Below are 25290 nucleotides of genomic sequence, written 5' to 3' on the forward strand. Positions count from 1 at the left end.
CTTCCACCTGCTATGCAGGAAGACGTTGGGTCAGTTGGTAAAGCATTTCTACAAGCCCATTATTTCCCATAATATATATAGGTATGGAGCATCAAATGAGTACAAATTTAGTCCTATATATGAATAATATAAGGTAAGTAGCAGGAAACGTTCAGTGATCTAGACTGGGCTCCTTGTTTTATAGATAAAATAGCCATGGCACAACAAGCCACAAGGAAAACTGCTGGCTGGGTAGTTACTAGTCTGTGTTGCCTTGTTTGGGGTGTTATCCTAGCTCAAGCAAATTTTGTTGGGAGGTTGGTGATAGGTGTACCACAAAGGGCTCTCTGTTCATAGGGCCATGGAGAAAGATAATCTTGTCTTCAGACCCTGTGTCTGAAATGCAGTGTAGATTTTAGCACATGAAAATGTTGCCTGGGGGCGCCTGGGTGGCGCAGTCGGTTAAGCGTCCGACTTCAGCCAGGTCACGATCTCGCGGTCCGGGAGTTCGAGCCCGGCGTCAGGCTCTGGGCTGATGGCTCGGAGCCCGGAGCCTGTTTCCGATTCTGTGTCTCCCTCTCTCTCTGCCCCTCCCCCATTCATGCTCTGTCTCTCTCTGTCCCAAAAATAAATAAAAAACGTTGAGAAAAAAATTAAAAAAAAAAAAGAAAATGTTGCCTGAGTCAAGGGCTCTCCTGCAAACAAAGAAACAAAAACAATTTCAGACCTGTTTGTGACCTACCAGCACTATCAGTTTTGTTTATTGAAATGTTCCTTAAAACAGCCCCTATCGAGGGGCTCCTGGGTGGCTCAGTCAGTTGAACATCCAACTCTTGATTTCAGCTCAGGTCATGGGATTGAGCCATGTGTTGGCTCAGTGTGGAGCCTGCCTGGGATTCTCTCTCTCTCTCTCTCTCTCTTTCCCTCTCTCTCTCTCTCTCTCTCTCTCTGCCCCTTCCCCACTTGTGTTCTCTCTTTCTCTCTCAAAATAAATAAGTAAACTTTTTTTAAAAAATGTGTCCACTGAAATCCAAAGAAGCTACACAAAAACTTAAAAAGAACCTAATTGAATTATACCTTTATTTTTTTCTCAAAGCAGATATTATCTTACATATAAGTAACCATGTATAAATTAAAAAGGTACATATATATTCATAGTCATATATGTGTATATATATATGTGTATATATATATATATATGTGTGTGTGTGTGTGTATATATATATATATATATATATATATAATCTCAAAAGGAATATAAGCACTTAAAGAACATATAAAAATGTTTGGCTGACACATAGCCAACTTAAAATATCAAGCCAAAAACTAAGGGCAGATTTTCTTGTGAAATGTGTATAAATCCAGATATATGTGTATTTGTGCAGTAAAACCACATTCATTCCCATTCCACGCATTTAGATTTTATAATTACTCTAATGATCTTGGCACTACATAGCAGATGAAATACTGATTAGGTGAAAAAGTAGTGTAAACAACAGAAATATCTATACATATAAAAGCTCACAGTTTCTAAGCATCCTTTTGGTAGTGGCTCTTGTCCTCAAAGAATAAATGTCTAATTATAAACACCATGTTAAGCACTGCCAAGATTCTCTAAGTATTCTTAGCACCAAAACCAATATTCTAAAGTGATTTCATGTGCATTACTGTTGTTGACAAGTAAAAGGTAATAGTATAGTTGGGATTAAAAGCATAAATTCCAAAGCTAGACTGTCTGATTCAAATCGGGTTGTCCCACTCATGGGCTTTGTATGACCTTCAGCAAGCTGTTTGAAATTTCTGTGCCTCCACTTCCTCATATATAAAAAATAAATAAACAAATAATGTTGGGGTTGACAGATAAGCATTGCATGAAAGCCCTCTGACCCCCCCTCTGCAATGGACTGGATTTTTTTTTGACGTTTATTTATTTTGAGAGAGCATGCATGGGGGAGGGGCAGAGAGAGGGAGAGAGTGAATCCCAAGCAGGCTCTGTGCTGTCCACAGAACCCATCATGGGGCTCAGTTTCACAAACCATGAGATCATGACCTGAGCCACCATCAAGAGTCCACCGCTTAACCAGCTGAACCACCCAGGTGCCCCTGGACTGGATTTGTATGTTTCCCCAAGATTCAGAGGCTGAAAACCTAATCCTACTGTGATAGTATTAAGAGGTGGGGCCTTTAAGGAGGTGATTAGGTCATGAGCGTGGAACCCTCATGGATAATTAGTGCCTGTATAAGAAGGGGCAGAGAGCAGGCTAGGTTTCTTTCCACGCTGTGAGGACACGAGCGTCCTCACCACAACCCAGCCATGCTTGTCCTCTAATCAAGGCTTCCAGTCTCTGAACTGGGAGGCCCTCCTAAGCTCTGAACCACCTGAGAGAGAGAATTGGCAGCAGGAAACCAAAATATCTCCTTTATTATGAGAAAGATTGGGTTGAAGAGATGGCTCTGGGTGTCTTAACCAAAAGAACTTTCTAAGTTGCTCCCCCAAAATGAGGCCTTCTTACCTTCCTACTCTGAGACAGCAGTGGAGAATCAGGCCCGCCCTGTGTGAAATCGCCAGCACAGAGGAGTGGAACACAGGCCTCATGTAGGCCAGCAGCTCCTAAGGTAAGGTCAGGAAGGGGCTGGGCCACTATGCCCAGGTTCCCTCGGGGAAATCCCTCCATCTCCATGGAGAGGAATGAGAAGTGGGATAAGTGGCCAAGGGCTTTTCGAGAAAAATCCCTCTTTGTGGAAACTGGAAAAGCCAGGAATATGTGCTCTCCTGTTTCTCTTGGCTTTGAGAATTGAAATGATGAAATGATATGCTGTGTACCCCACTCAAGGGGAGTGTCAAGAATTATTAGCTATTGTTATGAGATGTAGTATTATTAACTGTGTCACTATCAGGAGTTTAAGAAATTTGATTGGATCCAAGATCTGTATCAAAAGCTGTCTAGGGACACCTGGGTGGCTCAGTCAGTTAAGCGTCCGACTTCAGCTCAGGTCATGATCTCACTGTTTGTGAGTTCAAGCCCTGCGTCGGGCTCTGTGCTGACAGCTCGGAGCCTGGAGCCTTCTTCGGATTCTGTGTCTCCTTCTCTTTCTCTGCCCCTCCCCCACTCGTGCTCTGTCTCTCTCTGTCTCTCAAAAATAAATAAATGTAAAAAACATAAAAGAAAACTGCCTAGCAAACATTCTAGAGATCAGAACAGCATTGTATTTTTATGTTCTAAATTCTGATTTGTATTATACTTCGCTATTAAGCCTCAACATTTGGGTAAATTAGCAAGTGATGTTGTACCATTTAAGTGTGTTTCCTCTTGTATCATATTCCATGAAAGCTGTTTCTCCGCTGTGCTGCTCCTAAGAGCCGGTGTGGGCAGACTCCTGATTATCCCCTTTCAGCTACGCTCGGGGCTCACAGCTGATTCAGCACAAGGTACCGAGAGATGTGTGGCTCTTTACTCAGGCAATTAGGGCTGAGCGTCGAGGCAGAGCACAGGATCTTTTATCATCCTCACACATCACTGTGTGACCCTTCTGAGAGCCCAGAGTTTGTTTACACCTGCTCTCCCCCCCCCCCCCCCCCCCCGCTCTCTAGGGGATGTTGCACCTTTTGTGCTATGACCTCAAGTGAAATGCTCGTAAAATTACACTGGATTTAGAACCAGAATTTATCGGGAGACCATTTGTTCTCCACCAGACTGTCAACCGCAGTATTTCATGTCCCGGATTACCTAGCAACTCCGTTTTCCAGAGGTAGACTGAGGTGTAGGCATCACAGCTTTTCCAGATGTGTAAATAGGGTAGTTCCGGTTTGCGGGCTGTGTGCTAATGAAGATGCTGGGGATGCGTGCCTCTTCTTTACCAGGTGTTTAGAGTGACAGTCAGGTGAACGCTCCCCTTGCAGAGCGCGGCGCGGCAGCTCTCTGGCGTCAATCCCTTCCCTTACTGCGTGCCTGAATAATTGATAGAGTTAAGTGGATGCAGGTTCGTTTTTCACCACGTTCCCCGTGAGTGTTTCAGCAACATGAGGCAATTTATCATGCTTTTTGTGCAACAGTGCATAGACTTTTTAGAGAATGAATTTAGTCTTCCTCTTACTGTCCAAAAAAATAGCCGTTCTCAGGTTCGCAGCATTCAGTGTCCTGACCGGGACAGTTGGCCCAGCAGCATCAGCCTGTACACATGACCCAAATCATAGACAACCTCCCTCTTACCCACCCACCCCCCCGTTGCTTTTTTCATCTTGCTTCGTTTTCCTTTGGAGAAAGACCCAATTAAAAACATTGGTAGATTCTTCTAAGGACGTTTCCTTCACAGAGGTTACATTCAACTCTTTGGCCAGAAAATTGCCAGAGCAATTAGTGGCTCTAGGGAACCACTGGCTGTTTGTGTACTATTTCAGAGGAACCCACTGTGGGGCATCAGCTTCTAGACCGAGGGGCCTTTTAGAATGTGAATGCTTCCTAACCATTTGGAACATGCTTAAAATGGAAATCAACGGGCCTGTCCTCACAAGGATGCCTTTATTATATGTTGTAAGTTGGAAGGTGTCATGCCGGCATGCAGAGAGCATCCTTCTCTGCTCACCTCCAGCTTGTGAGCTCTCATTTCTAACACTCAAAAATGTTCCCTGATAGTCTTCCAGAAAACCCACTGCTGAAGTGAAGGAATAGATAGCTGCGAGTCAGCTAGGCATTTCCTAGGTGACTTTCTACCAAGAAACCCATTTGGGGATAATAGCCCAATTGGAACTAATTCTCCACTATCCCTTGTGGTCAGGAAATAGCATGTCCAAATTAATCAAATGTTCTGGTGATTTATGTTCTCTACTGTTGAGTATAGTGATGCTGCTTCATCTTATAGGATGATCAATTTGTAAAGAATTAGAAATAATTACAAAACCAAGAGGAATAGTGTTTAATCGTTCGTTGACTGAGACATTAGCCTAGGCTCTTACGGATACTGCTTAGTTTGGATTAGGAACAGCTGTTGGTTTCTGCTGGCTATCCACATCATGCAGGTGAATAGGGTTCTGATTAATAGGATGCCAGGAAACAGAATTTATTATAGCACACACTCATTAATGCAAAACACAGTAATGCCTTTCCAAAGAAACTAACAGAGCCTAAACTATTTTAATGGCTCCATTTAATCCTAAACACACTATAACTTTGGGGAGACTTCACATTTCAAAAATAGCCAAATAGGGGAAATTTGGATAGGGGCAGAAGAAAATGTATATTTTGATAATACATTGTCAGAAAGTACAATTTTTATCGTGTAATGACCATCTAGAAGCACAGCTTTCAAAGGGATAGGATTTCTTTATTTAAAAATTGGATTTGGGGCGCCTGGGTGGCTCAGTCCGTTGAGTGTCTGACTTCGGCTCGGGTCATGATCTCACGGTCCATGGGTTTGAGCCCCGCATCGGGCTCTGTGCTGGCAGCTCAGAGCCTGGAGCCTGCTATGGATTCTGTGTCTCCCTCTCTCTCTTCCCTTCCCCTGCTCATGCTCTGTCTCTCTCTCAAAAATAAATAAGCATTAAAAATTTTTTTTAGGGGCGCCTGGATGGCACAGTCGGTTAAGCGTCCAACTTCAGCCAGGTCACGATCTCGCGGTCCGTGAGTTTGAGCCCCGCGTCAGGCTCTGGGCTGATGGCTCAGAGCCTGGAGCCTGTTTCCGATTCTGTGTCTCCCTCTCTCTCTGCCCCTCCCCCGTTCATGCTCTGTCTCTCTCTGTCCCAAAAATAAATAAACGTTGAAAAAAAAAATAAAAATAAAAATAATTTTTTTAATTGGATTTTAGGGGCACCTGGGGTGGCTGAGTCGATTGAGCATCTGACTCTTGATTTTTGGCTCAGGTCATGATCTCACAGTTCGTGAGATTGAGCCCTGCATTGGGCTCCACACTGACAGCATGGAGCCTGCTTGGGATTCTCTCTGTCTCCTTCTCTCTTTGCCCCTGCCATGCGCATGCGTGTGCGCACTCTCTCTCTCTCTCTCTCTCTTTCTCTCAAAATAAACTTTAAAATCCAAATTTTACTTATTTTTTATCTCAAGTTTCACTTACAAAGATTTAAAAACTTTTAAATGCAGTTGATCTCATTTTTACTATTATACAACCATTCAGATTTTTAAAAACACATCAATTAGAAAAAGATCAAATGTTTAAGAGAAGTCCAGCAAGAAGTGGTTGAGGCAACCAGTACGTCTCCCAATGCCTTGTGGCCTGCAGGATACCTGGAGTACCCTTGCTGGGGGGACCTAAACATTTTCTGTAGGAGGCCAGAGCCCAACCCTGTTAGCCTGGTTTTGTCTTAAGATTTCTCTGAACAGTCACTCCCTTAGACTATCGAAAATAAGAATTGTATTTCAAAAATTCTATTTTTGTAACTTGGAGCAAAATAGCCATTGCATAAGATGAAACACAATTGTGTATCCTCTCTCTTCTCAGATTTCTCTCAACATTGGGTTAAGGAAATCCTATGCTTTGAAGATAGGGAGCGATGTATTGCCACTCATACTCTCACGTGGTTTTAGTTTCTGGTTAATTCTGCCTCTATTGTTTTTATCCTCATTTGTAACTCAGTTTCCAGATATGGAAACTTTTAAGTGTAGAAAGACTTTGAGAAAAGATGTCTTTGTTGATGTCACTATTCCACAAATACCCCGTTGCGGAGAACTTGTCCTATAATATCTAATAACCTTCCCAAACTTGTGTCACTTGGTGATTTCTATTAAGTTTTGCTAGAGCTTTAAGTAGTATAATAGAGTGTCCTTCTCTAAGTGATTGCCATTCATAAAGGAAAAATACTTGGTTTTCATTTTTTCTGTATAAGAAAGTAATTCACTCCTACATAAACATTATTTAATGTGTAAGAAAAAAATTGAGAATATCTTTAAAATCTTCCATGTAACATAGCATTTTTAGAGATTTTTCTCAACTGTGGTTTGGATTCAAACCACTGTGTGTCTTCCCAAGTAAAGTTAATTTTTGCTAATGGAAACCACATCTTTTTAAAAAATACACAGATCATTATTGCTAGAAATACCTCGGAGAGCATGTTGGAATGGAATGCTAGGAGTTCCAGAAGAAGTGGGAATCTGAATTTTGAAATAGTCAACTTTTTTCAAATTGTTCTCCTGAGTACTTGGAATCTGTTGTCTAATCATAACAAAAGTGTCTCTGTTGAATGTCACCTTTCAAAGATGAGTCTTAAACTAGATTTGTGACATTGGGTGGTAATGATATTGAATTCTATAAACTATATCTTTTTTAAACCTTTCTGTTTTCTAATGTGTATTTATTTTTGAGAGAGAGGGCACAAGTGGAGGAGGGGCAGACAGAGAGGGGGACAGAGGATCCAAAGCAGGCTCTGTGCTGATGGCAGAGAGCCCTATGCAGGGCTCGAACCCACTAACCATGAAATCATGACCTGAGCCTAAGTCAGACACTTAACCGACTAAGCCACCCAGGTGCCCCTATAAACTGTATTTTAGAGTATACTGTCTAGGTGTGATAATTGATTTATTCATTCGTTTTACTTTCCCATTCAAAAATATTTTAGTGCTAGAGGTCTACAAGGCACTGTTTTAGGTGCTATGAATATGGTGACTTAACCAAAGATTCCTTCCTCAGAAAGCTTACACTCTGTTAATTGAAATAATACTTGTAAATAAGTAACAAATGTAAAAAGCTACAAGGACTCTGATAGGTACAGTCAACAGCTTCGGGCGTTCCAAGAAGGGCAGTACCATAGGTCAAGAAGAATTTGAGATGGCTTGCTTTGTGGAAGGTATTGCATTTGACTTGACCAATGAAAGATACTGAAGAGTGGAACATTTAAGGACAGTGGTAGCAAATACTCCATGTAGAAGAAGAAAGAGAAGGGTCCAAAAACTTGGTGCATGGACAGGAAGTCGGCTGTCATTCAACCCAAGTGAAATGGAGATTATGAAGGGAAGAGGGGCTGGGAAAGTAAGTGGGGGCTGGATCATGGAGCCTTTGGGTACCTGAGATGTCTGAGTGTTCTTCAGTACCAGTGGGAAGCCACCATAGGTTTTGAGCATGACGGGCTCAGCGGTCTCATGTGATCTGGATTGGAGTGAGGGTGAACCGAAAGCGGAAGGACGTTAGTTTCCTTCTGTGACATATGAGGCTTAAAGTATGGAAGTGTTGATGACACCTATGCAGAGATAGTGCCTACGTGGATGAGAGAAGCATGGCAACATTTGGGATGGGGGGGCAAAGAAAAGAGGAATCAAGTGTGACCCAAAGTTTTGAAATCTTGTTCTGTAAAAGAAAAAGGAACCCTAAATCAAAGTTCTCCCAGGTGGTCTCCCTGTGTGTCATCCCTTTGGGTTCTGTATCCTCCACACCTGCCTTGTAGAGTCATGCTCCTATTAAAAACATAGGAAATTAGGTGTCCACTGCTGGTTTGTTCAAGAAGTAGCAGCTTTGACAGTTGCACGAAGTGTTTGGCCTTGACCATCACACAACTCTAAGTTGGTAATGCTATCAGTCTTTTTAAGTGACATGCCCTAGAAACAGTAACCTTTCTGGATGCATAATCCTGCCTCCCTTGCAGCCTCAACATGATCACGTTCTCCATCCCAGTGGCTGATCTCCTGTTTGCTCCTCAAATACCCCAGGCCTCTTTCCAACCCTGAGGCCTTTGCACATGCTGTTGCCTGGAACATTATTCCCATCAATTGCACAGGTCTAGTGTCTTGTCTGTTTTTGGTCTCAGCTTAAATATCCCCACTTCTCCAAGAGGTGTACCATTATTCTTTATCTGAGTCCTTTGTTTCTTTCCTACCCAGTACTTAGGACTATGTACTTAGTACTACAATTACTGACTACTTTATTTGCATGTTACTCTTTTTTTTGCCTCTTTCCCTGATAAAACATAAGCCATGTATCTTTTCCTAATTGCTATATCTCTAAGTACCAAGAACTGTGTCTGGCACTCCATCATAAAAAATCAATAAGTACTTTTTGAATTAGTGAGTGAACGAATACATTCGTGAAGTAATGAATGAATACACCTGTTGAGAAAGCTCTGTATAGGGGGGCCTGGTGGCTCAGTCGGTTAAACATCTGACTTCAGCTCAGGTTGTGATCTCACAGTTCTTGAGTTTGAGCCCCACATTGGGGGCTGTGCGGACAACTCAGAGTGTGGAGCCTGCTTTGGATTCTGTGGTTCCCTCTCTCTCTGCCATTCCCCTGCTTGTGGTCTGTCTCCCTCTCAAAAATAAACATTAAAAAATATATATTTTAAAGGAAAGCTAGGGGCGCCTGGGTGTCTCAGTCTGTTAAGTATCCGACTTCAGCTCAGGTCATGATCTCACAGCTTGTGGGTTCGAGCCCTGTTATCGGGCTCTGTGCCGACAACTCAGAGCCTGGAGCCTGTTTCAGATTCTGTGTCTCCCTCTCTCTCTGTACCTCCCTGCTTGTTCCCTGTCAAAAATGAATAAACATTAAAAAAATTTTTTAAGAAAGCTTTGTATAATCTAAAACTATCCTCACTTACCCCTAAATAATCCAATTAAATATAAAGAGTGGCAACAAATAGCTACTAATCTTCTTTAATCTGCAAAGTAACATACTCTATAAAAAGCATTCATATGATTCCCACAGTGATATTTGGAAAATAAAATATAAGTATTCTCCTTAAGTTCCTGAATTTCCATAAAATCTCTGGTACCACACCATGCTGCAACATTTTTCAGCCTTTTAAAAAATGAAATAGAACAGAAGCTAGAAAATACCATGGTGTGCTGAATCTACTAGGCATGGTTTCAAGAAACTTCAGAGTGTGTGTGTGTGTGTGTGTGTGTGCGCGCACGCACACATGTGGGTGTGTAGGAGGCTGCAATAGAAAATTATTTTTTTACTGTGACTCAGTCAATATACACTCTGGTATTTTCCATGTTATCCTAATCCCTCATCTGGCTGCTGTCCTAGCTCTTCAAAGCCAGTGTTGAATTGTCATTCTGCTGTGTTCTGATTCCTTACAGCTTATTCGCAATGGAAGCCTTCCCACAGATGCAACCAAAATTCAAGTTTTTTAGTATTTTCTTATAGATCAACAAACCTCGACCTCTCTCAGAATGCTCAGGCTTGCTGTAAATAGTGTTCCCATACCTTTCACTGCAATACTAGGCTGTTTTTAAGTAAACCAGGAAAAAAAACACACACAAAACCATTCAGGGTAGGACAGTGGTAAGATTTGCTAGTTTTTAAATCAAGAATTTAAAGCAATGTTTTGACACCCAGTAGCAATATTTGCTAAAATAACATCTATGTTAACTACTTTTTTTTTCCTCTCTCTTTCTCTCTTCATCAAGCTGCCTGCCTTGTGCTTGGCTGTATGATTTTCCCTGATGGCTGGGATTCAGATGAAGTCAAACGGATGTGTGGAGAAAAGACAGACAAGTACACTCTTGGGGCGTGTTCAGTCCGCTGGGCATACATCCTGGCCATTATTGGGATTTTGGATGCCCTGATCCTCTCGTTTCTGGCATTTGTGCTTGGTAACCGACAAGACAGCTTGATGGCAGAGGAACTGAAGGCAGAAAACAAAGGTAAGATTGCTTTGGGGAACTCTTATCAGGACACTTCAAGCACATCAAATACCAGTGCTTCCCATGTGGGTCTAATTTCGTGCATCTTTTAATGCTGTCTAGTTCATAGACTTTCTCCTAGACTCAACTCCAGAAGTTTATGCAATTGAAATACAGGATTTTCATACTTACCTTTCTAAGACTCTGAGTCCATTATTATTTAAATGCATTTTTCCAGTTTCTTTTTCCCTCTCTCTGAAAGTTCATGACTAAGGTAATTTTTTTTTTGTCTACTTGGTTAAATGGAGAGTACATCCTTTCCATGTATTCAGCTATTTTCCAGGCTGAAATAAATGTCTGGGGAATCTCCTAAAATCATCTACAAAGGTCTTTATTAAACTGTTCACAATCATTGTATTTGAATTCAGACTCCTCCTCTCAGAGAGAAGGCATGATACTGGCCCTAACAAGTTGCAGTTAGGGATTTCAACAGTTACCTAATTAACTGAATTTGAAATGTGTTATCTGGGTAGTGAAAAAGCTCTTCTATTTCTTTTCAAAAAGAAAATGTCTTCTGAAACACAGAGAGACTAGAATAAAAAAATAGAGCACTGGCTGGTGAATGACACATAAATGTTCAAATGATAGAGTGCCAATAAAAAGTAGCAAGTCATTATTCAAGAGGAATATTAATTTTCCTTCCAGATTTTTAAACCAGTTGTTGGGGCATAGAATTTTACTACCTCTGTTCATTGCAGACTTAGATTTATTTCACTGTTTTATCTTTAGGTAACTTTTAATTTTAAGACTTTGGACTTACATTGGCACCTTCAATTGGGTGGCTGCTGTTTGTAGTTCCCATTTCTGATTGGAAACTAAATCCATCCTTGAATTAGGAAATGTAGCTTACTGTTTCAGGTAGTGGCTCTTGAGTGCTTCAGCAGGCCTCAAATCGAGGTATAGATTCGTATCTACAGGATACTACAGGAGGTAATGACAGTGTAGCAAGCTTTATATTTAGACCATCACTGGTGATGCTTGTAAACTATGAACTATACAGAAAGAAAATCAAGCGGTCTGGGGAAGCAGTCATCCTTGAGTTCTTTATCTCCCTGATTTATGGGCAGAACACGCACTAGTTTATTTGGTGTTAGCAAAAATGTTCTAAACACAAAAATCTTGCACAAGGGAGCAGTGCTTTCTAAAAACACAATTATTCCCTCTCACGGTTGTCCTTTCTAGATTTAAAGGATGATGTACCTCATAACGCATGTTACAGATTTAAAGTGCTTTCACATGTGCTTATTGATTTGGAGTCCTTGTCCGTTGTTGTCTTTGTGATTTGGTGCATGTATACAGGTCTCTGTCCAGTTAGCTTCACCTCAAAGCGAATAATAAGGATAGCTCAATGTCAGAATAAGTTGCCTTTCCCTAAAGGGTGACTTAAAGAAAACATCATTTTGTTCTGCAAATGCTTGATTTCTACCACCACATAATAATGGACTGAGTGCTATTTATTCACTGTACAATTTAAAGTTATACTGAGGGGCGCCTGGGTGACTCAGTCGGTTGAGCATCTGACTTGGGCTCAGGCCATGATTTCATGGTTTGTGAGTTGGAGCCCCGCATCAGGCTCACTACCATCAACACAGCCCATTTCCGATTCTCTGTCTCCTCTCTGCCCGTCCCATGCTAGTGCTCTCTCAAAAAAATAAATAAATATTTAAAGTTATACCAAGAACCTTTAAACTTTTCAGACATCTGTTGACCCCAAATAAGGAAATCAAGAAAAATTAAAAAAAAAATCAGGAAGATTTTTCACTTGGCAATGGAGAACTGTCAGTTCTATCCACACAAATGAGTGACAATTCTGAATTCATGCTTCGGAAGGTAACAGCTAGGATTAAAGGGTAACTCTCAACAGTTTTCAAAGTGGGTCTTTTCTTTCACTGGAATTGGTTCCATGTTGATATCTGATCCCTTCTGTCTAGGTTTTCATTTTTAAAAGGCATCTTTTCCACTCCAATGCCTTGGTAAGTGTTGATGGAGAAGGAAGTCAAAAGAGGCCAGTATAAGGTTTAGGGAGTCTCTGTGCGTGATTGTTCTGTGTGCATTATCTTCATTTGCTTGTATCACATTTACCTGTGTCCATAGTTCCTTCCATCTGGTTCTGAAGGACCCAGATCAGTAGCAGTTCCTCTGCATCAAATCCGATCCAGTAAAGTAGCCGAGAGCATCGGGCCATACTGAGGAACGTGTCAGTTGTATCACATTCTTACACACAATCAGAATTCTTTTATCTGAATCCTGAGAATGTATCAACAGCTCTACTGTGTAGACATTTCAGATTCTCATATGATAGGATCTGTATAAAATCAAACTCAGATTACAGGAAATGTAATCAGACCTGCATGTTTCTTAGAAATGGTAAAAGATTTATGGTTGCTGTGCAAAATAGCTTTTATTGTTTGGTATTATTTAAACACGTATTCAGTGTTGAAACTTGCAGACTTGGGGAGACCAGCCGATGATTGTGTATGTGTGCATGTAAACAATTTCACTAAACAGTAGTTTACTTGCTTTCTAGTGTATGCAATAAGCAAAACTAAATACCATCAGTGTTACTTTCTATAAATCTTAATGGAGGAGAGATCTGATGAGAATAATTTGTAAATATGAAATTATATTTGAATAAGTGCTTTTACAATTTGCATGGCTACATTAATATACCTTTTCACTTACTAAAACTATGTTTTCACTATTCTTCCTCTGTCCTTTGGTAGTTGAGTCCTCCTTTGGATTCCAGGGCAATGCAAAGAGACAGAGGCCAGTCGAGCTCACGGAATTTTAGAAGAATTTACTAATTCCCTAATGGCTTGTGGTATCCTAAAAGCAGACAATACCATATCTCAAGTCTTGGCTCAAAAGAATAAAGCATTCATATGTTCTGATATACATTATATTACTCTACACACCAATACATTTTACAGTCTTCTTCCAGTTTCATGGTCTGCTGATCATCCTAACAACCTACATCCTATAATAAGTAGCAAGAGTACTATACAGAGGATAAACCTACAAGAGGAGCATATGCCCCCATTTTAAACAAGTTTGTCCTGAGCAGTCTCATGATAGGATCATCTTCTTTTTGTGGCTTTTATAATGAATGTAGCAACACGCTTCTGTGTTTATCTGGAAAAGCCACAAAAGGGGTCCAGGTTTTCCATGTATTGCTACAGTAAGGATATTGCTTAGATCCATGAGTCCTTCCTAACAACCTCCCCAATGGATAAAACAAGAATCACTGTTAGGTAAATTGTAGACTATATCAAAAAAGGGAAGAGAACTCCATTCTAATTGTTGAACTGTGTTCCATTCACAGATTCCTTAAGGGAATATAGGACACTACTGAGCCATAAATTAACCATCACAAAGTACTGTTCAAAGGGAAAACAAGGGGAAGGTACATAGGTGAGCTTTCTACCTCGATAAACCACCGCCTCCTAAAATACATGTCCAGGAGTGCCTGGGTGGCTCGGGCAGTTGAGTGTGCTACTCTTGATTTCACCTCGGGTCCTGATCCCAGGGTCATGGGATTGAGCCCCGCATCAGGCTCTGCACTAAGTGTGGAACCTGCTTAAGATTCTCTCTCGCCTTCTCCTCTCCCCTGCTCCTGCTTGCTCTCTCTCTAATTAATTAACTTTCCAGGGAACTCACCCCAATCCCATTAGAGTGTATGTCACCCTTCAGTACCACCTACAAATATTTAAGCCTTTTCCAGGAATGCAACAATAATTTGAAAGTGGTCTCAGCTGAAGTTTGCCACAAATTGTAAAATGGCAAGATTGGAATAAGGGAGTTTCCACGGAGTTTCAACCAGCAACTTTGAAGAATCCAAGGGTTACCTCAGCAGGAGCTTCTCTAAGAGAGAAAGTGAATCATCTATGTTGCATCATCACAGTCCCACAATATTTTCTCATGGAAAAAAAATCAAAAAAACAAAAAACTCCACTGAAAAACAGAAGCAAAAACTATTTTAAATACGTGACTAACTTCTGCAGGAGTTAGCACTTACAAGAAAATTCGACTGTGAATTTGAGAAGCCAGCCCCGCAGGCTGTATGCCATCCCCGGCTCTGGGGATAAGAGCAGGTGGGCAGGTGTTCGTTGTTGTTTGGGAGCTCGACAGCATGATTTCTAAATGAGCCAACAACAGGAGGCATTTCACCTTGATATGCCGCCTAATTGCGTATTTTAACACACTGAACTGTGAAGTCAATTTAATTATGTAAAATTAAAGTTTCATCCAGATAAAAAGGATTTGAAATGAAAGCTTCATTTCCAATTTCTTTCATTAATTGTGAAAGGATAAATAATTACATTTTCCAGAACTCCCGTGCCACAAATAGCTCGTTCCTTGTGAGATGCCGTTCATAAAGAGCCATGTTTCGGAGTTTGTGTGTATGGTCTTTGGAATTGCTTATCAGATAATTGAGTCCTCTCATGAACAGTTTTAAAGTCATTCTGTCTTCTAGCACTTACACTGCAAATGAGAAAATATGATTATCCATTAAGAGGTGACTCTAGCTACCATTTATTAAGTGGCTTAAGCTCTTTTTAATGCTATAATAGGTGGAGTTAAATTCATTTTACTCAAGTAACTAATTGAGAAGCCCTTCAGTATTTTGATTTAAGGTGCCATGGCATGCCATGCCACAGCCCCACTGTGAGTGGCAGCGTGGGGGAGTGAGGAGAGCGTGCACTGCCTGGAGCCAGTGTGGGCTCTCACGTTACCTGAGCGCCCTGCCCCCAGATCTTGATAGTTGCAGAATTAAACTTTCTCATCTATGCAGTGAGGGCTTGTCTAAATGGCACCGGAGGTTTCTTCCAGCTCTAATTCTGGAGACACTTTCAGAAATGTTCCTTGAAGTTGCTCTAAGGGCAGTAAGAGCTCGTGCCCTCAGAGCAGTGAAGACACTAACGGCTCTTAGGAACTTGTTAACAACAGAAGAGTAAGAGAAGGGAAAGATGAGGTCAACAGGAAGGAGCTCTAGGCTGCCCTGAACAGCACTGTCATGGCCCCATCATTCACACCACCAAGTGGAAGGGGTCAGGTTTAGAAATTCTGGTCCAGGGCACAGGAGCCTGCTGGCCTCACTAATTACCATGTTATGTGGCGTCCATGTGGACACCTCGACAGTGGACAGAGCCCCGGATCAGAGAAGAAAACTTTGTTTCTGGTCTCAACTCCAGCACACAAGAGTCATTATGGCTTTAAGGAAGTCCCTAACATCCCAGAGCCTCAGTTTCCCCTTTTCTAAAATGAGAAGGATACTACCCAGGTCTGCCTCCTGCATAGGGTTGAGAGAGTCCAATGAAAGCATGTGTATGAAAGCAGTTTATAATCAATATCTAGATAAGCTTTACTAGTTACTAATCATTTTTCCCATATGATATTTGATCTTTGCAGTAATGCTGTGAGAAAGCTATCATCATTCTACTTCTACACATCAGACACTGCGGCTCAGAAAAGTTAAACATTTTGTCTAAATTTTCATGGCTGTGAAGGAATGAATCCAGGGCTCAAACACAGTCGTTTTACTCAAACTTTCAAGTTTTTCTACCATACAAGATGTTGGGATAATTTCTTAAAATATGCCGATTCTGTTGCTTTCAACTTGACCAATGAGCCCTGTACAACTAAAAGTTTAGTCTTATTTTCACTTGGTAGCTTTTAGATGATGTCACTTAATCAAGAATCTAATATACTTGAGAATAGACTATTCCTGTATTCCCATTTTCATTGTTGTAAGGTATTTTTTTCATCCTCTTTTGATTTCTTCTTTGACCCACTGATTGTTGGGTAGCCTGTTGTTTAGTTGCAAAAATGAGAAGTAGTCTTTGAAACTGATCCTCTTGGGGCACCTGGGTGGCTCAGCCGGTTGAGTGTCCGACTTTTGATTTCAGCTCAGGTCATGACCCCGAGGTTGTGGGATCAAGCCCCACATCAGGTTCTGTGCTGACAGCGTGAGGCCTGCTTGGGATTCTCCCTCTCTGTGCCTGTTTATTGCTCAGGTTGTGTGTGCTCTCTTTCTCAAAAAAAAAAAAAAAAGTACATATCTCTAAAACTGATCCTCTTACTTGATTGTGTAACTTTATGAAAACCCAGAGAGGAAGATCAGGAAGCCGTGGCAAAAAGCACCGAGTGCTTTGAATTAAATCTTTAATAAGGTCACAGTGAACGACCTCTTTCCCAGTGGGGTTAGTGTTGAACAAACACAGTCATTAAAGCATTTCAGAATATGTCTCTAAAACTGCCTGTATGCTGGCACTTTTGCAGAGGGGCTCGTTAATCTGACAGTTGGTGCAGACCTCGGAGGCCCTCCCAGAGTTGTTCTAAGTCCTTGCTGCTCCTGTTTCCTCCCACTCTCTCATAAACTCACTCCATTCAGGTTTTCACCCCCAGCATTGGCCTGCCACTGTCTTATGAAGGTCACTCCCAGGTGCTCAATTTCACAGTCTGTTTTCAATTCTTACATTGCCTTTTCACAGTTGACTGCAGTGAGCCATCCTGGAACTCCTTCATTGGCTCCCAGGAGCTGCCCTTGTCCAGATTCCCTTCTCCCTCTCTGGGCTCTTTCTGTGGAGCCTCCTATGCTGCCTCCTCCCTATCTCTGCCTTCTTTCCACCTGCACTTGTTTTGTAGATTATCTCCTTGGGCACCATGGCTTTCAGAAACCTCTGCACACTAATGACACCCCAAGTTTAAATACCTCCACCTCTCCAATGAAGTCTGGTCTCCTATGCCCTGTTGCCTACTTGATACCCTTTCTCAATATCTAATTAGCACCACAAAGTTTGAAACTGATCCTCGTGGGGCGCCTGGGTGGCTCAGTAGGTTGCGTGTCCGACTCTTGATTTCAGCTCAGGTCATGACCCCAGGGTTGTGGGATCGAGCCCCACGTTGGGCTGTGCGCTGACAGCAGGCTGTGCCTGCTGAGCTCCTGACATTTCTTTCCCACAAAGCTGCCACTTCACACAGTCCTCCTCATCTCAGTTAATGGCAGCTTTATCCTTCCATCTGCTCAGGCCAAAACTTCGATCATTCTGGACCCCTTTCTTTCTCTCACAACTGCCGTTTAGCCCATCCAAAACTCATGTCTGCTTTACCTGCAAAATATAGCGAGAGTCCACCGACTTCTCAGCCTCCTAGTGGCTGCCATCCAGGTTCAGGCCATCATTGCAAGACTCCCCTACACGGTTTCACTGATACCAGCTGTGCCCCCTTTCGGTCTGATCTCAGCAGAGCACCCATGTGATCCTGTTAAAGGGTAAGTCCGACCATGCCATTCCTCAGCTGCACACCCTCCAGTGACTACATGACCTGACTCAGAGTGAAAGCCAGAGTCCTTGAGTACCGTCTACAAGACCATGCACAGCTGCCTCCGTCTTTGCGCTCTGACCTCCTCCCTGTTTTTTTCCCTCATTTCCTGTGCTCTGGACGCACTGGCTTCCTTACTATTTCTCAAACACACCAGGGGCAGTCCCATCTCAGGGCCTCTTGTGTTTGGTGTCCTGTCTGCCTGAGATGTTCTCCCTCCAAACCATACAGTTTGCTTCCTCATCTCCTCCAGGTTTTACCCAAATATTACCTTCTCCCTGGCCAACCTCTCTAGAGTTTCACATACCCGTGTACTTCAGCTAACCCGCTAAGTAGTTTACCTCTTTTTTTGTTGTTGTTAATCATCCTCCTCCAGAAAAGTTCCACCAGAGCTTTTTGTCTCTTTCATTCACAGCTGTAACCCTGGTACCTAGAATAATGCCTGGCATATGTGGGCACTCAATAGTTATGCATTGCATGAGTAAATGATTGAATGAAAGAATGAGTCTATTCTGATCTTTCTCTTTCATGAGAAAGTCATTCCATTGTTGCACAGATCTTAACCTCAGAGAGTTTTGGTTTTGGTTAGGTTGAAATACACCCCCTTGTAATGTCTACCCATTGGTATTCCCTCTTATACTTTAAGCTACTGACTTCTTTAGAGTTAACATGTCTGTAATGGCTAAAGTTACACATTTGCCAAAGGGCATAGTTCCCCATGTCTTGTTGGGCATCTGGAGATGCCTGTGTTGTCACTTCTGTCCACTACCCACCCAGGGCCCCAGGGCAGAGGGCCACCCCCGGTGGGAAGAAGAGAGAGAAGACATCCGGAAGTGTGGTGGAAGGAAGAGACTTCTACAGGAGTCACTCATGGATATGTTGCTGGAGATTGTCTCCTTCGGTTTACCCTCCATACCTGGTGGTAACTTGAAGAACATCTGAGCTTATGAGATTGACTCTAGTCCATTCAACAAGTACACACTGAGGTCATAAATGTACCATGGTGTGCTCGAAGAGGGAGCTCTCTCTTTGATCAGTACCTAACCTCAGATGATACCCTCAAAATCAGCATCTTCCTCCCAGCCTTCCCCAATTAGTGGACTTGTAAGCAGAATTAGTTTATGAATTGGAGGCCACAGGTAATGCTGACTTTGAATGGCAGTCACATGCTCCATTATTATCCACTATACTCGAATAGCCAAAATAATTGTAATGTTATAATGATCTTTTCAGTCCCTGAGAAAGGATCTCTGGGTAAATATTAGAATATTAGGTGGTAGGGGAAGGAATAGAAAAAAATATACAATAGAAAAATGACTCTGTTATATAACAGAGCCATGGTGTCCAAGATTTAACCTTCCCAATAAATTTTCAATGTTCTGGCAGAACTTTAAATGAAGTCATAATTAAGTCAAACTTATCAGCTTCACCCTCCCACCCCTTACCTCCTCCCTTTTAACAGTAACATTATGAGAGTTGAAAACACAGAGAATCGTGACCTTCAGAGACATAGCCCAGGTTTAAGGATCGTATTTTTTTTTCTAAATTACAGATCTGTGGCCAATTTCTTTTTCTTTTATAAGAGTGGGTCTAATTTCAGATCTATATACTCTGGATAGGTTCAATAGGCACCTCAGCATTTGAAGTTAATTAGTGATCAATTATCTCTATCTAAATCTGGTTTTATTTTAACATGTAATACAGACTTTTTAAAGTAAACTGGTTTTATTTCAGGGCAAATCTGTTTTTTTTTTTTTTTGAGTATTTATTTTGATAGTGAGTGAGAGCATGAGCAGGGGAGGGGAGAAGAGGGAGAGAATCCCAAGCAGGCTCTGCACCATCAGTGCAGAGCCCAATGTGAGGCTGGAACTCACAAACTGTGAAATCATGAACTGAGCAGAAATCAAGAGTTGCTCACTGAACTGAGCCATCCAGGCTCCCCACAAATCTGTTGTTTAGAATCTGTTGATCTATACTTGTAAACCACAAATATACTTCTGAAAATTTTTTCTCCAGCATAAATATACCAAAAGTAGTTTATCTTCTTCTTGTTTTTGTTTTTTTGTAGTTTCCCAACCTTGAACCCCTCTATTCCTATCCATCCTGGAGCATCTGGTTCTTTTCCATATGCCCTACCGGAGAAGAACAGGTACCAAGTGAAACGTTAGTGGTCTTGACATAATTCTAGTTGAATTTCCTTGGGCCTCAGCCTCCCTACTCAGATTTGTTTTTTAAGCTACATAACAATTTCTTAGCAGAGTGGACATTTATATTCTTGCTACATGTTCAGTGATGCCATTGTAAGGTCAAAGAACACAGTGAAAATGTAACCTGTCACTTGTCCCTCATAAAGGAGAAACATAGTTGTTCTTAACATCCGGTGGAGTAAGAACACGGCACCAAGCAAAACTCTGCTGAGGTAAATACGTGTTGAGACTACTTGCATAATAGATGTTGCCTCTGTAATGCTCCACAAAATATAACTGCCCAAACCATACAAATTTCATTTTTTTAATTCTAAGTCTTAAGAACAAGGGCTATGTCTTATTTATCTGTTATCTCTGGTATCCGAGATCCTGGGACATAGTAAGTGCTTAATTTCAGCACTTCTTATTTTCATTGATTCAGTTTGATGACAAAATGTGTAAATGTTTAAGAATGCCCCCAACTTGGGCACCTGGGTGGCTCAGTCAGTTAAGTGTCCGACTTCAGCTCAGGTCATGATCTCGCAGTTCCTGAGTTCGAGCCCTGCATGGGGCTCTGTGCTGACCGTGCAGAACCTGCTTGGGATTCTCACTCTCTGCGCCTCCCCCACTTGCGTGCACTCGTTCAAAATAAATAAATAAACTTCAGAAGTTCCCACTTCACATATCTTCTGTACTTGAAGGAATCTGTCCCTTCATTGATTGCAAAAGAAATAAATTTGTCTACACACTATACACAGATACCTATTTTAAAAGAAACAAGGAGTAGCAGTATGTTAGAATGACATAACTGCTGCTTCAGGCAAATTACTGCACCTCTTTCAGCCTTATTTCAACAACCACAAAAACGCCCTGTGCATTTACTGTGTGCCAAGTCATGGCCAAAACTACGGCATTCAACTCACTATGGCATGTATGGCGTGCCTCATGCACGTCAAGCTAAGTGATGGACACCGGGAGCTCAGAAATGAGTGGCAGAGGCTTTGCCCTAAGTCTCTTTGAGGAGGACACTTAGCGTTAGGTACGAGGTTATGTTTCTGAGGCCCAATCTGTTCTGATATCCGTGGCTTCGCGTTGTTGGTGCCACCTGTGCAGAAATGAGCACGAGCCCCTGCCTGACAGCCAACTCACTCTGGCACCAGTGAGAGCTGATGCGGTAATAAGCAGAAACCGTTTCCCAAGGACGATTTGACATACAAGGCTTCATCCACGGAGAGGCTTAGAAAACTCAGCTGTGGAAAACATCAGCAAGGCTATTAGTATTAAACAAACAAAGGAGGACAACTTTGAAGAGATGAACAACTTTGAAGAAATGAAAACAACTATGAAGAAATGAACAACTATGAAGAAATGAAAAATGTGATCGAGGTGAAGCAGGGACAAGAAAGATGGGAGAGATCTCTTCTCGCTAAAGCATAAATTTTAGAGCAGCCTATTTAAAATCTAAACTCCAGAAATGGCTTTGGGGGAAAGGTCACTCATAACGGCTAACATCATCACTCTTGAACTACGTCTTTACAGTCTGTCAGCCAGCTGGTCCTCGGCAAGTGCTGTATTTATGCATTTCACTGACGTTTTCTTCCTGCTTGGCTGTACACGTAATCTGGGCCTCACATTTAACGGGAAGAAAATCAGTTTGCCCCAAGAAGATATCATCTCCCTAACTCAACTTGACCATGTCACCTTTGATGATGCACCTGGAATAATCAGGAGGTGAAATGGGAATTCTGGCAGCTCCCCAGTAATGCTGTCTGCAAGTTCATATGCTGTCAAAGTCCACAAGATGAGAGTAACAATGTTGTCAAGAGATCTGGAGGGCAGAATTCAACCAGGGAGAAAAGCTGTGGTGGTGTTAGTGTTAGCCACCCCGACATGTTCTGACAGAGCCACCTGACGGGCTGGCGAAAAGCACAGGCAAGGGCAGCTGGAGACTGCCCATCATGGTGGCAGATGAGTCTGCAACACTCACTGAAGGAGAGCCCTCATAAGGGGCAGCTTCTCCGGAGGGAATCTAAAAGAGCTCTCCCTTGTCCCAGAGAAGGTGACAAGCCCAGAAGTCACATGAGCCAGCTCCATCTGTTGGCGTGATAGTTCTTCCCCAGAGGCTGGTCATTTGGTGCCAATGTGTACAATGAACCAGATGTTCTCTGATGGTTCAGGTAGTAGAAATGCAATGGTTTGGGAGCTCTCCGGGAGCTTTGTTTCTAATTCACCCACACAGAAGAAAAGGAAAAAAAACCTTTCCTGCTCTCGGCAGGGGAGCCCCAAAGATCAGGTGTAGATCGATGAAGTTGTCTTAAAGTCCCCTTTTTTAGGAAAATCTTCTAAAACCATAAGCAACTGGGGTTTTTTTTCCTGTTTCTGGCTATTGTTATTCTTATGAATTTAATAGTATTTATCCATTTTGCGAGGGAGAACACAAGCAGGGGAAGGGCAGAGAGAGAGGGAGAGAATCTCAAGCAGGCTCTGCATGGTCAGCACAGAGCCCAATGTGGGGCTCGAACTCATGAATCATGAGATGATGACCTGAGCTGAAACCAAGAGTCAGATGTTTAATCAACTGAACCACCCAGGTGCCCCTCTTATGAATTTTTTTTAATTTGAGTACAGTTGACACACAATGTCATGTTAGTTTCAGGTGTACAGCATAGTGACTTGACATGTCCATACATTATGCTATGCTCACCACAAGTGTAATGACTGTCACTGTATATGCCATTGACTATACCATTGCCTATATTCCCAATGCTGTGCCTTTTATGCCCGTGACATTAATCCCATGACCGGAAGCGACTGTTTTGATGTTTTATTTTTGTTTTGTCAGTTTAATGGTAGACTTCATCACTCTTCAGATGTTGGGTGATAATGACCTGTTGGAGTTATCTGTTGGGGATCAAGTTAAAGGAACATTGAACGACAATCACAGAGTGAGGACAATTAGAGCCAGAAATCTGGTTCTGTACGATCATCTAGTGAGATCTGAAGAATTCACAAGTGCTTGGGTCCCACCCCAGAAATTCTAGTTCATTTGGCATGAGGTGGGTCCAGGTGTGAAAACTGCTTAGGAAGTTCTAACACGCAGCTGAGGTTAAGGACCAATGGGTTCACCCAACACCCGGCTTTTACAGATAAAGAAGCAAGGCCCAGAAAGGGAAGGTAAAGTTTGAATTATTATCATTAGAAATCAGCAGGTAACCCAAAACAGTAATCCAGTCCCATTCTGTAATAGGCTAAATCATCATCTGATTTAGTTCCACTGCTGCCTGTTTTAGAGATAGAGCCCTCTTCTAGCCCTGAGAAATTGATTTGTGCCGCCTACGAGCTCTGTGAACTTGGGCAAACCTCTAAGCCTCGGTGTCCCCACTGTAAAGACGTTAATAGCAACTGCCTTGTAGAGATTTTGTGAAAATAAGATAATGTGTGTAAACTGTCACAATCTCTGACACATGTCAACTGTGGTGGTTTTCAGAGCTTTGAGTTTACTTGACAAACATATATAGTGCGTATTCTATCCCATGTTCATGCAGTGAAAGCACGTGCCCTAACCACCTTTCCCTGCCCTTTGTTCCTGCAACTCAGTGTTGGCATAATCAAGGCCTTGTTAAGATCTAGAGATTGCTTCCTCCATGTGCCAAAATTTGAATTTTTCATCTGATAGCTTTGTGAATGCTTTTAATAAGACTGATGAGGGTTAATCAGTGGGTTGGTTGGGGCTTTGGTTTGTTTGTAACCTTCCTACATATGCCTCTATCTTGGGATGAGTTGGGTGGGGAGCTTATTCCCTAATATTTGCTGCCCAGAGAGCTCACACTGTAGAGCTGGCTGTATAAATTCAGTGACAGTCACCAGTGAGAGCCCGTGGCTCCCTGATGGAAATGTCACTTGCTCCTTACAATGTTACCTATTTTCAACCTGGCTAAGAATTATTCCATGGCTACATTGCTGGACAGTTGAAGGACAAACCCAATGCCTTCAACATGTCTGTGAGAGGTGTTTTTCAGAAGTGATGGAGGGAAGGGATCCCACCCTGGCAGAAGAAGCAATAAAGACATCCCCTGAATGTAGGAGAATGTGATCACTTTAGTTCTTTCACAGAGCTATGAATATTTAGTGCCACTGGGTTAGCAGGCCCCTGTGTTTGGGTCAGAACTCATCTTTATTTCCCTCATCATAAACATGGCAAATAATATCCACATATAAAACAAGCATAAGCAATAAACTTTTTATTTGAAGTTAAAATAAATTGTGAGGGACTCTTTCCTCATTATTCAAAAACCCATTTCTCCCTGGCTGTGTCTCCTGCCCTCTGTGAGGTGACCCCTTCCGTCACCAGCTCATTCACACATATTAGGTAACACCTATAGCAAGCTCTATCATTGTTATTATAATTCAAATAATAATAATTCTCAGATAGTAGCTGTCAGACTTCAATGAGTACAATATTTACCTGGGATGCTTATTTTAAATTTTGTTTAATGTTTATTTATTTTTGAGAGATAGAGAGACAGCGTGCAAGTGAGGGAGGAGCAGAAAGAGAAGGAGACAGAATCCAAAGCAGGCTCCGAGCTGTCCGCCCAGAGCCTGACCTGGGGCTCAAACTCACAAACTGTGAGATCATGACCTTAGTCAAAGTCAGATGCTTAACCAACTGATCCACCCAGGTGCCCCTGGGATGCTTATTTTAAATGAAATGAAATTCTGGTATCTGGAATCTTTTATTAATTAACTTAAAAAAACCCCACAGTTTTAGGTTTATAGCAAAATTGAGAGAAAGTACAGAGTTCTCACATACCCTACCCCATACACACAGCCTCCCCTGCCAACAACCTCCCACATCATTGTGGTCCATTTGTTACAATCGATGAACCAATATTGACACCGAAGTCCATAGTTGAGTGTTCACTCTTTGTGTTGTACACTCTCTGGGCTTTGACAGTTGGAATCTTTACTTTTAATAGATACATTCAAGTACATATGATGCAGTTGATATGAGGACCACACTTTAAGCAATGCTGCTCTAAGTCATTTATAATCATACTAACACGTATTATAATGCAATGAAACAGAGGCCAATGACCATAGCCAGACCAGCATCCTTGCTTTAGAGTCCCTTTTCATATATATCCTGGCAATCTTCCATGTGTAAATAGGCTCTGTTCCAAAAG

The 25290-nt window shown here is 42.0% G+C and overlaps 1 protein-coding gene across 4 annotated transcripts in view; it reads left to right on the forward strand.

Annotated features, from left to right (window-relative positions):
• The window catches only part of LHFPL3 (LHFPL tetraspan subfamily member 3), a 570799-nt gene that overhangs the window by 388001 nt on the left and 157508 nt on the right, over positions 1-25290 (forward strand). For 3 of the 4 annotated variants that reach the window (XM_027071721.2, XM_027071720.2, XM_027071719.2), the window contains exon 2: positions 10326-10562. In XM_027071721.2, the coding sequence (XP_026927522.1) occupies positions 10326-10562 (237 nt within the window). Of the gene's footprint in view, positions 1-10325; positions 10563-18698; positions 19123-25290 lie in introns of those variants that run through there. The other variant, XM_053218593.1, reaches the window with a different exon arrangement.

This window comes from Acinonyx jubatus, chromosome A2, assembly GCF_027475565.1.
Source record: "Acinonyx jubatus isolate Ajub_Pintada_27869175 chromosome A2, VMU_Ajub_asm_v1.0, whole genome shotgun sequence".
NCBI lineage: Eukaryota > Metazoa > Chordata > Mammalia > Carnivora > Felidae > Acinonyx > Acinonyx jubatus.